Source organism: Ornithorhynchus anatinus, chromosome 14, assembly GCF_004115215.2.
Source record: "Ornithorhynchus anatinus isolate Pmale09 chromosome 14, mOrnAna1.pri.v4, whole genome shotgun sequence".
In the NCBI taxonomy this organism is placed as follows: domain Eukaryota; kingdom Metazoa; phylum Chordata; class Mammalia; order Monotremata; family Ornithorhynchidae; genus Ornithorhynchus; species Ornithorhynchus anatinus.
The window spans coordinates 35324290-35338352 of NC_041741.1; the positions used below are offsets into that span (position 1 = coordinate 35324290).

The 14063-nt window shown below is 40.0% G+C and overlaps 1 protein-coding gene and 1 non-coding gene across 2 annotated transcripts in view; both read right to left on the reverse strand.

Moving 5' to 3' along the window:
• Positions 1 to 635: 635 nt before the first annotated feature.
• Positions 636 to 773, reverse strand: LOC114816835. Its single transcript, XR_003764641.1, has one exon. It is a non-coding gene; the product is annotated as a small nucleolar RNA SNORA7 (small nucleolar RNA).
• Positions 774 to 3527: 2754 nt separating this feature from the next.
• Positions 3528 to 14063, reverse strand: part of LTA4H (leukotriene A4 hydrolase) — a 33313-nt gene continuing 22777 nt past the window's right edge. Inside the window, exons 12-19 of the mRNA XM_001509769.5 lie at positions 13856 to 14000; positions 13638 to 13741; positions 12886 to 12956; positions 9489 to 9543; positions 8118 to 8213; positions 6837 to 6919; positions 4467 to 4571; positions 3528 to 4095 (exon numbers count right to left, since the gene is read on the reverse strand). Coding sequence (XP_001509819.2) covers positions 3978 to 4095; positions 4467 to 4571; positions 6837 to 6919; positions 8118 to 8213; positions 9489 to 9543; positions 12886 to 12956; positions 13638 to 13741; positions 13856 to 14000 — 777 coding nt within the window. The 3' untranslated portion in view covers positions 3528 to 3977. The remainder of the gene's footprint in view (positions 4096 to 4466; positions 4572 to 6836; positions 6920 to 8117; positions 8214 to 9488; positions 9544 to 12885; positions 12957 to 13637; positions 13742 to 13855; positions 14001 to 14063) is intronic.

A 14063-nucleotide genomic window follows, 5' to 3' on the forward strand; every position in this document is an offset into this window, starting at 1 on the left:
AATCAAGAGGTTTAACAGGATAAATAATAATTAATAATAATAATAATAATAATAATGATAATGGGTTTGTTGAGGCTTACTATATGACCACACTGTCCTATGCACTGGGTAGATATGAGATAATTAAGTCGGGCAAAAAGTCCCCATTCTGCATGGGCTCATACTCAGAGTCAGAGGGGGACCAGGTACTGAATCCCCATTTTATAGATGAAGAAACTGAGGCAGAGGAAATTAGCTGGCACTCTGCCTTAAAATCCAATTGCCATCACAAATATGGGTTAGCGAAGCAGACTTTCTCTGTAGCTGCAGGGCATGTTCAGATGGATGGCCTGTGGGGTATATAGGATACAGGTGCAAAATACTGTCCAAGTGCTGGCCCCTATAAATAGAAAAACTTGAACCTCAGTTTTTTTTGTCTTATGCTGTAGAGTTGTCTCCGACCCACAGTCACACCACGGACACATCTCTCCCAGAACACCCCACCTCCATCTGCAACAGTTCTGGTAGTTTATCCATAGAGTTTTCTTGGTAAAAATACAGATATGGCTTACCATTACCTCTTTCCACGCAATAAACTTGAATCTCAGCTCTTGGCTCTCTACTATGCTGCTGCTGCTCAGCACGGGTGAGTTTTGACTCGTAGCAGATTGCCTTCCACTCGCTAGCCACTGCCCAAGCTAGGAATGGAATGGATATGCCTCTGCTTGACTCTCCCTCTCATAGTCAAGACTGGTAGAGTACTGGAAACTCTCCAGGTGCCACCCTGAGAGGGGGGAACCCCAGCTACTCTACAATTAATTGTTCACTTGTTCAGTAAACACAAAAAAGAAAATCTCAGTTGAAATAAAAAGGAAGACATTTCGCCAAGCACTCGAATAAAGAGAAACCACGAAAACAGCCCAAATTTCAAAGGATTGGGTTGGTGGCCTTCATGAAATCAGACTACTATTCTAACAGGTCAGCAACTTTGGTGAGTCAATTACTACTTACTCAAATGTTGTGTAAGGGAATTGGTTTTAGCTGTAATCTTTTGGCTAGGCAAAAAAGTGTCAAAGGAAAGAGGCCAAAAAAGGGAAAGAAAGATTTTTCAGCATGTTGGCAACAGAAGAGGAAGTAAAAACCAAAGAAAAGAACCATAGAACTGGGAGAAGTATTAAAATAGCAAATGCTGATAAATTAGATGAAAAGTACATTACAGGCAGTCCTCAAACTTACAATGCAATTGACTCCTGAAAACTGTATCAAGTTGAAATGTTGCAAGTCGAAACCAATTTCCTCATAGAAACAATGTTATAAATGAAGGATTGATTCAGGAACTAAAGTAATACAAAATTATCCAAGAATATGTACTGAATCAATTATATACAGCTATCTCTATATAGGTATATATGTATTTAAATCAATCCACGGTATTTATTAAACTCCCACTGTGGGTGTACTTTACTAAACGCTTAAGGGAGTACGACAGAGTTAAAAGACACAGTCCCTGCCATCAAGATGCATAAAAGCTAACAGGCAGAGAGATCCAAAATTATCTAAAGACAGAAGGAAGAGGAAACAGGAAAAATGATTACATGGAAAAATCAAGTGCTTAAGCTGTAGGGTAGGTTAAATATATATAAGCAAGAGTACTTACTGAGCACTGACTATGACACACACACTGTTCTGAGCGCTTGGAAAAGTACAATACAATGAGTTGGTAGCCATGATCCCTGCCCACAGGTTGCTTACTGTCTACAGGAGGAAATAAACTACAAAGAGGGGAAATGGCAGAGTGTAATGAGATGTATACAAATGCTGTAGGGATGAGGATGGGATGAATATCAAGGGCTTAAAGGGCACAGAAATGAGTGCATAGGTAATGCAATGGGGAGGGTGGATAGAGGAAATGAGGACTTAATCAGGAAAGATCCCTTGGACTTCAGGAGGGCTTTGAAGGTGGGGAGAGTTGTGGTCCATCGGATATGATGGAGGAGGGAGTTCCAGGTCAGAAGAAGGACTAGGCAAGGGTTTGGTGGTGGTGCAAGAGATGAAATCAAGGTCCAAAGAGTAGGCTGGCATTAGAGGAGCAAAGTATGTGCATTAGGTTGTAGTAGATTAGCAAGGTAAATGGTGGGCAGGGGGGACAGGGAGAGAGCTGGTTGAATGCCTTAAAGCCTACAGTAAGGAGTTTCTGTTTGATGTGGAGGGGGATGAACAACCACTGGAGGTTCTTGAGGAGTGGGGAAACAGGGACTGAATGTTCCTTTAGAAAAATGATCCAGAAACAGTGAAGTATTGACTGGAGAAGGGAAAGACAGGAGGCAAGGAGGTCCATGAGGAGAGTGATGCAGTAGTCAAGGGGGAGGTAAGTGGTTGGATCAGCATGGTAGCAGTTTGGATAGAGAGGAAAAGGAAGATTCTAGAAACATTGTGAAGGCTGAACCAACAGGATATGGTGACACTGCATACGTGGGTTGAATGAGAGAGATGAGTTGAGGATAATACCAAGGTTACGTATGGGCTTCTGAGACGGGGATAGTGGTGTTTTGTTTACAGTGGTGGGTAAGTTAGGGGGAGGACACGTTTTGGGTGGGAAAATGAAGACTTCTGTTTTTCTGACACATTAAGTTTGAGGTGTCTGTAGAGTAGGTGTCTGTAAGTGCAAAAATTCTGAGGAGGTACAAACTCCTGCCATGGAAGTTGGGAAGATTATCTGGGGTAAATAAAAATCAATCAGAGAAACTCTCTTGGAGGAGATGATATTTCACAAAGCTTTTGAGGACGGAAAGACCATCTGACTCAAGTCCTCAAGAAGTTCATTATTTGCTCAAGAAAGAACTTTCTATTTCCTATCCCTTTGACTACTGGCATTTCATTTTAACCGCAAGACTTTCAAAAGACCATTACTACCTCAGCAGGGTTCCAGTGGCTGCAAGACTGAAAGAAAGATACAGTTGCCTGCTGAAGAACAGGAATTCTGACATTTTTCAATTGGTTTGGTCTGAGGCAGAGATTAATTATCAAAGGCTACTTTTTTTATTTAAAAATCATCTACACCTTTCAGCAATCTACCTAATAGATATGATTAAAAATGTTATATTTCTCATAAATGCTATTTAGTGTACTAAAGTTACACTTTCAAGAACATTTCTACAAAATGAAATGGCTGTGGGTTACGATAAAATTAATACAGTGCAGTTATTTTCTGGTGCTTTTGTGATACTTAAAAATCAGAAAGAATAAGATTAGTGGAGGAAGAAATTTACGTTATATATGTATATTGCTGACAATCTGTTTAGGCCATATTAGACATTCTAAAACAAGAGTTAAGCAATCTTTCTCTTCCAATTTTTCCTGAGATAGGCTCTGGTAAGCTTCTTTTAAGTCTGATAGGCCTTTCCCTCTGCCCTCCCTCAATCAGATTTCTTAAAAATTAAGCAATTTTTAGAAGTTGGAGTACTCACACCAAAAAGAAAAAAATATTGACTTAATCATACAATTTCCAAGTTTAAACAAACTACTCAGTTTAACAGACGATAAGCCAGTTGGGATGAATTATAAAAGTTTATTTTTCAGGTTCAGTGAATAAAACAAGCTGAATTCCAATGACCACGCTGTATAATTTTCTTAATTTCAGCTGCAGCTTCAATTTAAATCAAACATCAGATTAATCTAAAGAGGAGCAAAAACACTGTTTATCAGCAACCACGACACATTACTATGATAGCACTCCTCTCAAAGACCTGAAAGGTATTTTATCCCATTAAAATTAATGATTCCAGAGATTTTTTTAGTTTGACAGTAAATCCTTTAAGCAAACAGGACATAGATCTTTCAACTACAATCAATGGCTCTACTTCGGCAAAGTCATACGGCACAATTGAAAAAGCATGCAATAAAGGGGAATATTTGGTTTCAGTGGGATTTGCTGTATTTCTTTAGTAGGTCGCTTACAAAAGAGCAATTGTTTTAAATCAGCAAAAATCAGTCTGTAACTAAATCACATTCAAATCTTTTCCCACCAGCATAGAGGTCACAGGATGCATACTGGCTTTATGCTGTTGAAAGGCACTGATAGCTTGATCACGAGACTTGTCAAAAGCCGCAAGGTCTCTGCAAAATAATTTTGTACCATTTAAAAATAAGAATAAGCACTTCACATTAGATTAAATAAAAGTACGCATAGGAAAGTTTTAACTTATTAAACTGTCACTCTTACCATCTACGTTTTCAATGACTTTTTAAAGAAGAAAGAAAATTCACAAGGGGAAACATTCTTATAAAATGATGGTAAAATTAAAGAGTGAAATCCTCACAGAAGTTACCTTTAGCATGCACATAAATCTCTAAAATACTTAAGCTTAAGACCACTAATACTTTGCCAACCTGTGGGACTGATTTCTCATATGTAACATATATACATTTGCTACTCTATTTACATTCAAAATGTGTTCAAAATGCATAGATTTTGTCATGGGTCTTACTTAAACAAAGGCCGGGTAAACTTCATTCTTCCTTGTTCTGTGGCCATTCTTAGAGCCAAAGGAATAGCCTCTTCCCACTTGGACTGAATGCAAAGGCGCAACCATCTTAAAAAGAAAGACAATTATTCCTTTAAAAGATTCTCTCTCATTGATAATTCTATTACATTTGTCTCATAAAAGCTTTTCTTGCACAACTGAACTTTTAGCATTTGACCCTCAAGTAGTTCTGGGAATAAAGGTACTATAATCCACTTGGGCCAACTGCTAGGCTGGTGCTGATGAGCAATCAAAATGGTATTTATTGAGTGCTTACTGTATGCAGAGCCCTGTACTAAGCACTTGGGAGAGTAAAATATAACAGAGTTGGTAGGCATGTTCCCTGCCCACCAAGAGTTTACAGTCTACTTTTAGGACTTGAACTGTTTCTATTTTACCTGAATTTTAGGAAATTATCTCAGCTTTGAAATCCAGGACAATATCAGGGAATTTATCTTTTCGACCTTGTGGCATGGTCTCATAGCACACTTCTCTCCTTGCCGTTCTGTGTCATTGTCCATATGGGCAGAAGCAGAGCAGGACAGAGCAGATGGGAATCCTGCAACTTGTTCTTGAGTCAATCAGTGACCTTTCTTAAGCACTCACTGCATGCAGAGCACTGAACTAAGCTTTTGGAAGAGTAAAATATAATAGATTTGGTAGACATGATTCCTTTTTTGTGCACAAACCTGGTTGTAATTTTGAATTTTCTACAGTTTTGTTCAAACATTCCCTATTTGCAAGCTTTAGTAGTATCAAACTGTGTTTGGTTTTAATGAGCAACTGTGATCTGACACAGTAAAAATAGTACCTCAATTTTGCAGGCTGGGAAGAATAGAAATTGTAGATATCCTACACTTTTTCATTTAGGAGAAGGCTGCTTTGCTATTATAACATTGTAAAGCAAACAGAGCAAACACAAATATCAGCTCTTCTAATCCCTTTTGGATGCAAAATGCCACACTCACAGTCACTCAGTCTTGAGGTATAGTCCCTGCAACAAAGCAGTAACTTTGCATCTGGAAGAGGGGGCAGGGAGGGCAACAAGTGAGGTGGAGGGATTTGTGCAAGCTGAAGGGGATTCAGGTGTTTAATGCCATTGGTGACCCTCTCTCAAATCCCTCAACTTCCTCTCTGCTGCAGTCATGGGTAACTGCCTAAGGTGATGGAGGACGCCATGGGCATTTTAGGATTCTACTTGGGTTCTGCACCCAAGACAGTTGTTTCCACACCCGGGATATGGTCTTAGGGAATGCTTTTATCCTAGCTAGGGAGGAGACAACATGAGAGAATTCATGTAGGACTAGAAACTGGGTCTTGGACCCCCAGACAAGTAAGACAGTTGTTTCCACACCCGGGATATGGTCTTAGGGAATGCTTTTATCCTAGCTAGGGAGGAGACAACATGAGAGAATTCATGTAGGACTAGAAACTGGGTCTTGGACCCCCAGACAAGTACTCACTCCATTAGGCTAGGGCCAATCAACTACTAATATAACCACTACTGGCATTTCACAGTATATCAGGCACGACAAGACACAACCTCCTTAGGTATGCCTCTGAAGTGTTGGTTTACTAAAGGAGAATGAAAGTAATTTTAACAAATCGATCAATCATTTCCTAAGCGCTTACAAAATGAAAAGCACTAAATTCAGGGGGAGAATAAAGGGGACATTGATTTAACCATGATCTCTACCTTACAATCTTAAAGTGGGGTGGGGTTGGGAGGAAGGAAGGCACAGAAGGAAAAAGCAACAAACTAAAGTCAACTGTTCAGAGAGTTATTTCAGAAACTACTTGAGTATTTGCAGAAGCAGCGTGGCTCAGTGGAAAGAGCCCGGGCTTGGGAGTCAGAAGTCATGATTTCGAATCCTGGCTCTGCCACTTGGCAGCTGTGTGACTGTGGGCAAGTCACTTAACTTCTCTGGGCCTCAGTTCCCTCATCTGTAAAATGGGGATTGACAGTGAGCCTCACGTGGGACAACCTGATTACCCTGTATCTACCCCAGCGCTTAGAACAGTGCTCTGCACATAGTAAGCGCTTAACAAATACCAACATTATTATTTGCTATTTAAATTTGCTGCAAGCGTAGTTTTGCTTCTCACTGTGGGTCTATCAATTATTTATTCCTCCACCAGGGGGCTCTGGTGATCTAGGATGAAGACAAAAAATTGAACTAAAAAGGAAAAAAAAAATGCGAAGAGGGTGGAAGGGGATGAGAAGTCTTTTAAACGTTATAATATTTCCAGGTTCTTTCCTTTTTGCCTTCCCAATATTTCTGCCACACTGTTTCACACTTTCCTGTCACCAGAAAATGACTTTAAAAGACATACCTGAATCTTATTTCAGAATTATGCACAGCATTGAAGTTGTACACCTCCTGCATTCGTTTCACATGAGATATTGGAAGTGGTGCCTAAAAGCAAAATGAAAAATGAAGGGAAAGTGCCTTGAAACAAGTCAAGTATGAAAGAAAATCTTCTATCTCCAAAATTTATCAAGACAGAAAATTTATGAAGACCAAAGGACATAGTTTAAAATCAGATCACTACTGATTCAGGGCGATACAAAAAGAAAGTTTAAAATAGGACAAGCATAAGAAATCTTTACTTTACAAAGCAGCCAAAGGGGAGCTGATATAGATTTAAACGTTCAAATTCCAAAAACACTATTTTAGTTGGTAAGTACACAGAAGCTGTAACTTTAGGAGGGGCAAACCTGACAGTTTCTATCTCACTCACAGTAAAACCTGGTCATAGGAGAGAGAACTTTTTAACAGAACTGGGTCACGGCACAGGAAAGACACCTCAGGAGGTTATCAAGTGCAGTTTCCTGCTTCCACCAAAATCACATTTAAGCCACTCCAAACAAATGAGAAATACTGTAAAAAGACTTGTAGAGAAAGGGCAAGTACGCCTTCCTCGACAACCCACTCCAAAGTCTTACCACCTTCAATCCAAATACCCCAAAGGAAATGGGTTTAATCACAATTTAATATCATCTCATTTATTTTTTAATCCTCTCACAACCTCTGAGGCTGTCTTTTGAATACTGTTCCAAATTCTTTGCATCCCTTTCAAGCTGGAAACCCAGAACTGGACACAGAACCAAACTTATGGTCTACCTAGAGCTGAATAGGAGATTTTTTTAACGGTATTTGTGTGTCAGGCACCAATACTAAGCGCTGGGGTAGATACAAGATAATCAGATTGGATACAGTCCCAGTCCAGCATTGGGTTTACAGTCTTAATCTCCATTTTACAGATGAGGTCGCTGAGGCATAGATAAATTAACTGACTTGCACAAGGTCACATCAGGCAAGTGGTCGAGCCAGGATTAGAATCCAGGTCTTTCTTACTCCCTGGCCCGTGGTCCATCCACTAGGCCACACTGCTTCTCATTTCCTCTTGGTCCCTATGAAGTCTGTTATTTCATGCCTGACTGACTTAAGACAGACACACTCAAAAGTGAAAGGGTTCTAAAAACCAGGCTTCCCTTCCACTTTTCATTTTGACATGAGACCGATTTACATACAGCTTTTCTTACTTTGCCATTGCCCACAAGACACAAAACCCTTATGCCTTCATGCCAGCACCTTTTAAGCCAGAACTTACTTTCAGTAACAACTGTGCTAGGAATTCAACCAGTTGGTGAGAAGACATTTCCTTCAGGTCTGCAGAGCAAAAAGAGTTCAAGTCGCCTTCACTGGCCTAAAAAGCAAAGCAAATTTAATCGGTCATTCAAGCACATACAAGGGGATGAGAAGACGATAGGGTCAGCCACTGCAAATAGATGGGCCACAGGTTTGGGATCAAGGAATGGCATGAAGGATAGGATTATAGAGCCAGTTAGTGTTCTGTGCAGTATCACTTGACCTCTTTCAACCCTGTCAGTCATGTTCTCCTGAGGTAGCAGGTGTAATAAGTGAGTAGGTGAAGCAGGAGAGCAGCCCACGGAGAAGTGCATGGAGGAATTTTTACATACAAGAGCAATTTATGGCTGAAGTGATCTCAGATTAGCGTTGACACTGGGGCACTGCACCATAATCCAGCAAGCCGTTGCCTTGGTAACTGCCTGGGTCTTCCCTACCCACATCATGCAGCTGTTTTTAGGATTCCTGTTGAGTCCGTTCATAAAGCATAAACTCAGCAGGCACTCCCCTATTTTTTGCTGTTTCACCATCCCACCCCACAGCACTTCAATGAATAAGAATAATTACAGTATTTGTTAAGCGCTTACTGTGTACCAAGCACTGTATTAAGCACTGAGGAAGATATAAAATAATTTGGTCCCACATGGGGTTCACAGTCTAAGTAGGAGGGAGAATGGGTATTGAATCCCCATTTTGCAGATGAAAGAACAGGCACAGAGAAGTTATGTGACTTGCCCGAGGTCACACAGCAGACAAATGGCAGAGTCGGGATTACAACCCAGGTTCTCTCTACTCCAGGGCCTGTGATCTTTCCACTAGGCCACGCTGCTTCTGCTAAGTCTAACAGAGGGACATAGATGCTTATAAGTAAATGCTATCGTCCATTTGCCCAGACGGATCACGTTGTTTAGCTCAAAAGATTAAAGCAAAAGTTGTGGCGGAACACCTAAAAACCAGTGTATTTAAGAGATACTATGTTGCTGATCGTAAATAACTTGTTTTCTAAGCCTTGGAAGCATCCACAGCCCACTTCATAGACGCTTGCTGCGGATAGTTATACCTATCTAAGAAAATGTTGACCCTTGGCATGAATCAGTAAGAAAGAAGCTGCAGGAATTACCTTGTTTTGTTCATTTGTTACAAAACTGCTGGAAATTGAATATCATAAATTCAGGCACTACAACTGCAAATTAAATCTATTATATTTTATGAAAAGAATATATCAAAACTAAAGGCAACAAGCCAGTGATTTCCTTCCATAGTTTTTTTCTGTTTTCTTACACTTCAAGTATTTTTACGCGTTGCAGTTGACACCCAATCCACTACTACTCACTTTGATCCATCTTTGGCTCAAGGCAATACATGCATTTGTTAATGTCATATCATACCTGCAGAGATGAAAACAAAGAAAAATATTTTATTTTAGAACTTTACACACTCCTTTACCACAACTGCTCACACGAGCATCTTAACTCAGTAACCACTGTGTGGCATAAAAATCAATCTCATAAATTTTTAAATATTCTTCCCCTAAACTGGGTTCAAGCTTAAAATATAAACATGAACAAGTCTTTGATGTAGTGATTCTAACAGTAGCAACTACAAGATTCCTGGGTTCCTTTAGCCTTGGTATGAGCATCCGTATGTGACAAGGTATCAGAATGCCTAGCTCTCTTCCAGCCCTACTGTTATTAGGGCTTCTTTCCTGGTGACGTGGCCTGCGAAACCTGGGCTACCAAGAGCTGGGTTTCTCTTGCCCTTGGCTTCGGCACTAGCGGTGGTCCATTAAAGAGCTCACTCTATGCAAGGCACTACGCTAAGCACTGGGAAAAAAATGAATACACAGGTGAAAATTAGACACAGTCCCTGGCTCTCATGGTGCTCGCAATCTGAGAATGAGTGATGAGGGAGTGGGCAGGCCACAAACAATACAGAGCAGGATGAGAGTCCCTCTAGACTGAGAGCTCATTATGGGCAGGGATTGTTTCTCTTTATTGGTGTATTGTACTTTTCCAAGTGCTTAATATAGTGCTCTGCACACAGTAAGTGCTCAGTAAATACAACTGAATGAATGAATAGGAGAATAAAAACACAAAATGAACAAAAAAACACAAGGCTATTGGTATACACAATGAAAAGGATATGGATCAAGTTAATTGTTTCCCTCATTAGATTGTAAACTCTTTTAGGGTAGGGATGACATCTTACTTCTTTTGTACAGTACTTTGTCCACAATCGGTACTCAGTAAATACTGGTGATACTGATTGGTGGAGCTAAGATTCAATGGCTTGAATTATATATGCTAAGGGCAATCAATCCATCAATCGCATTTATTGAGCACTTACTTTGTGCAGATCACTGTACTAAGCACAACAGAGTTAACAGACAATCCTGTTCTCAAGAAAGATAAAATCTAGTTGGGGAAACACAGGCTAAAATAAATTACAGGCAGGGGGAAGGTACAGGGTTTTAAGATATGTACATAAGACATATGGGGAGGGTGTTGAATTGCCAAGTGCTTAGATGTCATGAAAGTGCTTTAGTGGCAGAGAGGGAGTAGGGGGGCAACTAGAAATTACTCAGAAAATCAATCAGTGGTATTTACTGAGTGCTTACTGTGTGCAGAGTCTGCACTGAGAGCTTGGGAGAGTAAAGTACAACAGAGTCAGTAGACGTTTCACTTCCCACAAGGAGGTTACAACCTAGGGAAGACTTCCCAGCAGAGACGTGACTTTAGAAGGCATTTCAAGCTATGGACAGCAGTGGTCTGCCAGGTGTGAGGTGGGGAGGGAGGTCTTGGCAAAAGGCGGATGTGAGCAAGAGGTCAACAGCAAGAGAGATGAGAACGAAGCATAGTGAATAGGTAAAAGGAGTGAAGACAGAAGCTTGGTGTTAATGGCAGCTATGACAAATACTCGAGTATATCTTCGACGGATATTGTCAAACAGACAACCACAACTGATAAAGGGAGACCGTGACAAGATCTGATTCTCGACTTAATGTCAGGAACAAGAGCTCAATGTGTTTGCTACACCACAAAGAGACAAGTGGTGCTTTTTGTTTAGAGTGGCTCAAAGACTCCAACACAAGAGTACTAAAATGCCATTACTATCAAGCAATCGTATTTATTGAGTGCTTACTGCGAGAAGAACACTGTACTAAGCACTTGAGAAAGTACAACACAACAATATAACGGACACATTCCCTACCCATAATGAGCTTACAGGCTATGGGGGGAGACAGACAATATAAATACGTAAAATTACAGATACATGTATCTAAGTGCTGTGGGGCTGGGAGGGATGGTGATGAGTAAAGGGAGCAAGTCAGGGCAACATAGAAGGCAGTGGGAAAAGAGGAAATTAAGCAGCATAGCTCAGTGGAAAGAGCCCGGGCTTGGGAGTCAGAGGTTGTGGGTTCGAATCCTGGCTCTGCCACTTGTCAGCTGTGTGACTGTAGGCAAGTCGCTTAACTTCTCTGTGCCTCAGTTACTTCATCTTTTAAAATGGGGATAAAGTCTGTGAGCCTCATGTGGGACAACCTGATTACCCTGTATCTACCCTAGCGCTTGGAACAGTGCTCTGCACATAGTAAGCGCTTAACAAATACCAACATTATTATTATTAAGGTTTAGTCAGGAATGGCCTCTTGGAGGAGATGTGCCTTCAATTAGGCTTTGAAGCTCGGAGAGTAACTATTGGATATGAAAAGGGAGGGTGTTCCAAGCCAGAGACAGGATGTGAGCGAGAGATTGGAAGCGAGATAGAAGAGAACAAGGTATAGTGTGCAGGTCGGCAATAGAGGAGCAAAATGTATAGGCTGGGTTGTAATAGGAAAATAGCGAGGTGAGGTAGAAAGGGACAAGGTGACTGAATGTTCTAAAGACAATGGCAAGGAGTTTCTGCTTGATGTGGAGGTGGACGGGCAACCACTTGAGGAGTGGGGAAACATGGACTGAATGTTCTTACAGAGAAATGATCCAGGCAGTGGAGTGAAGTATGGACTGGAATGAGGAGAAACAGGAGGCAGGGAGGTCAGCAAGAAGGCTGATACAATAAAGGTGGGATAGGATTCCAAACATCTTATAGGTGACTGTTTCTCCCTCTTACGAAATTAAAGCTACTGAAACGGAAACTAATATATGCTTCAGCTTTGGCTTGGCACAGAAATCCTCTCCATTTCTGTACTATTCATTTTGTATTCAAAATGCACTTTGTATTTTGTATCCAAAATAATCTAGGAGGGAACTAGATAAAAATAGTTATTTGCAGAGTGGGCTAAAATAGCAAGTAGCTGTGTGCTTTTAATTTATTCTAATGAACAGTGGTAAGATATGTAGAAAAACAAAAAAGAAATCAAAATGGCTACTAAACCATTGAAATACGGTATATAAAGATCAAGTGAAATAGGTTCTATTTTAATAACTTAACAGGCCTCCCTATTACTTTCGAAATCAACAGACTAATAAAAAGTGATTTTCCAACATGGCTAGTTCCATTTTCTTTTATCCCAAGACCCAAAGGATATTATATATCTTATGGATCCTGCCTTGAGCATAAATATTTTCAGGAAAGGGAAGAAACTACCTAAATACATGGGTGTCTGTGGTTGAATGATGATGATGATAATGGTATTTGTTAAGCACTTACTATGCGTCAAGCACTGTACTAACTGCTGGATGAGAAAGCATATCATTAAAAGAAAAGAAAGTTATCCAGGGAATGCTTACTTGGGTTTTACAGGTGGCATTCCAGGAGAATGAAGCCAAGCATTCCAATCAACTGTATCAAGAAGGTTAACCTACAAGCACAAGAAGAAAAATTTCCTTTTTTCCTTTTCCAAAAAAAGGCACATTTCATATTTCCACTTTCATTTTTAATTTTATTGGACTTCGAAAAATCATGTGAACTGTACTTAATCCAAAACAACCTGTTGAGCAAAACCAAATGAAAAAAGTATGCCAAAATTAAATATGAAATTAAGGAATGAGCTACATGAGTCTCTCCCTAAAAGAAATTAAATATATTGATTACTATTTCTATCTCAGCTAGTCCCATTTTCTTTTGTGTATATATTATATAAACTACATTTTTCTGAGTTTTTGTCAGAACAAGATTTGGTCTTCTTTTAAATGGGCATCAGCCCACTGTCAGGACATAAACATTAATTACATCGGTTTGCAAATAGCCAATACTTTAGGACATATAAAATTTTATACCAGACAAGGAAAAAATAATTCCATGTGTAATAATCTTGCTCCCTGTGTATTTCCTGTAGGGAATGAGCTGGAAACAAGTGTTTTGAGGATGGCAGATTTTTTTTCCCTGTGATATTAGTTGAGATTAAGTTATTATCCAAATTTTGGCATTAGAGCATTTTCTTCCTGTTGTAAAAACCATCTTTAAGATAACCTTGAGAAGGCTAGTTTCACGAAATAAATCACTCTTACACAAATGCTTAACTCAAAATTTTTCATCAAACCTTGTCCTTAAAGTATGAATACAGGAATCCCTTCCACTCATCAGTCGCGACACTCTTGTAGGAAAAGTTCTGAACGTAAGCCTTAAGAAATCCCAGGAAAATTTCTAAGAGGAAACAGAACATTTATTTTATCGGTCTGTCATCTAAATGAAGATTCCTGTAACTTTCTCTCTCCTCAGAGGAAGAAAAAAAGGAGTGAAGGAATGCTGGTCACTTGCCTGGCCCTCCAAGAAGTTGTTCCAGGTAAAAGAGCAAAGCAAAACCCTTCTCATAAGGAACCAATGAGTATGCCACATCAGGGTCTATGTCCTTCAGGTCAACCACCAGCTTTGTGAATGGGTTTGTATCCCCAAAAGTCTTTATCTACAAGGGACAAAAATGAACACATTTACCTATAAAGAATGGAAACTCCCCTCCTCTATAGGA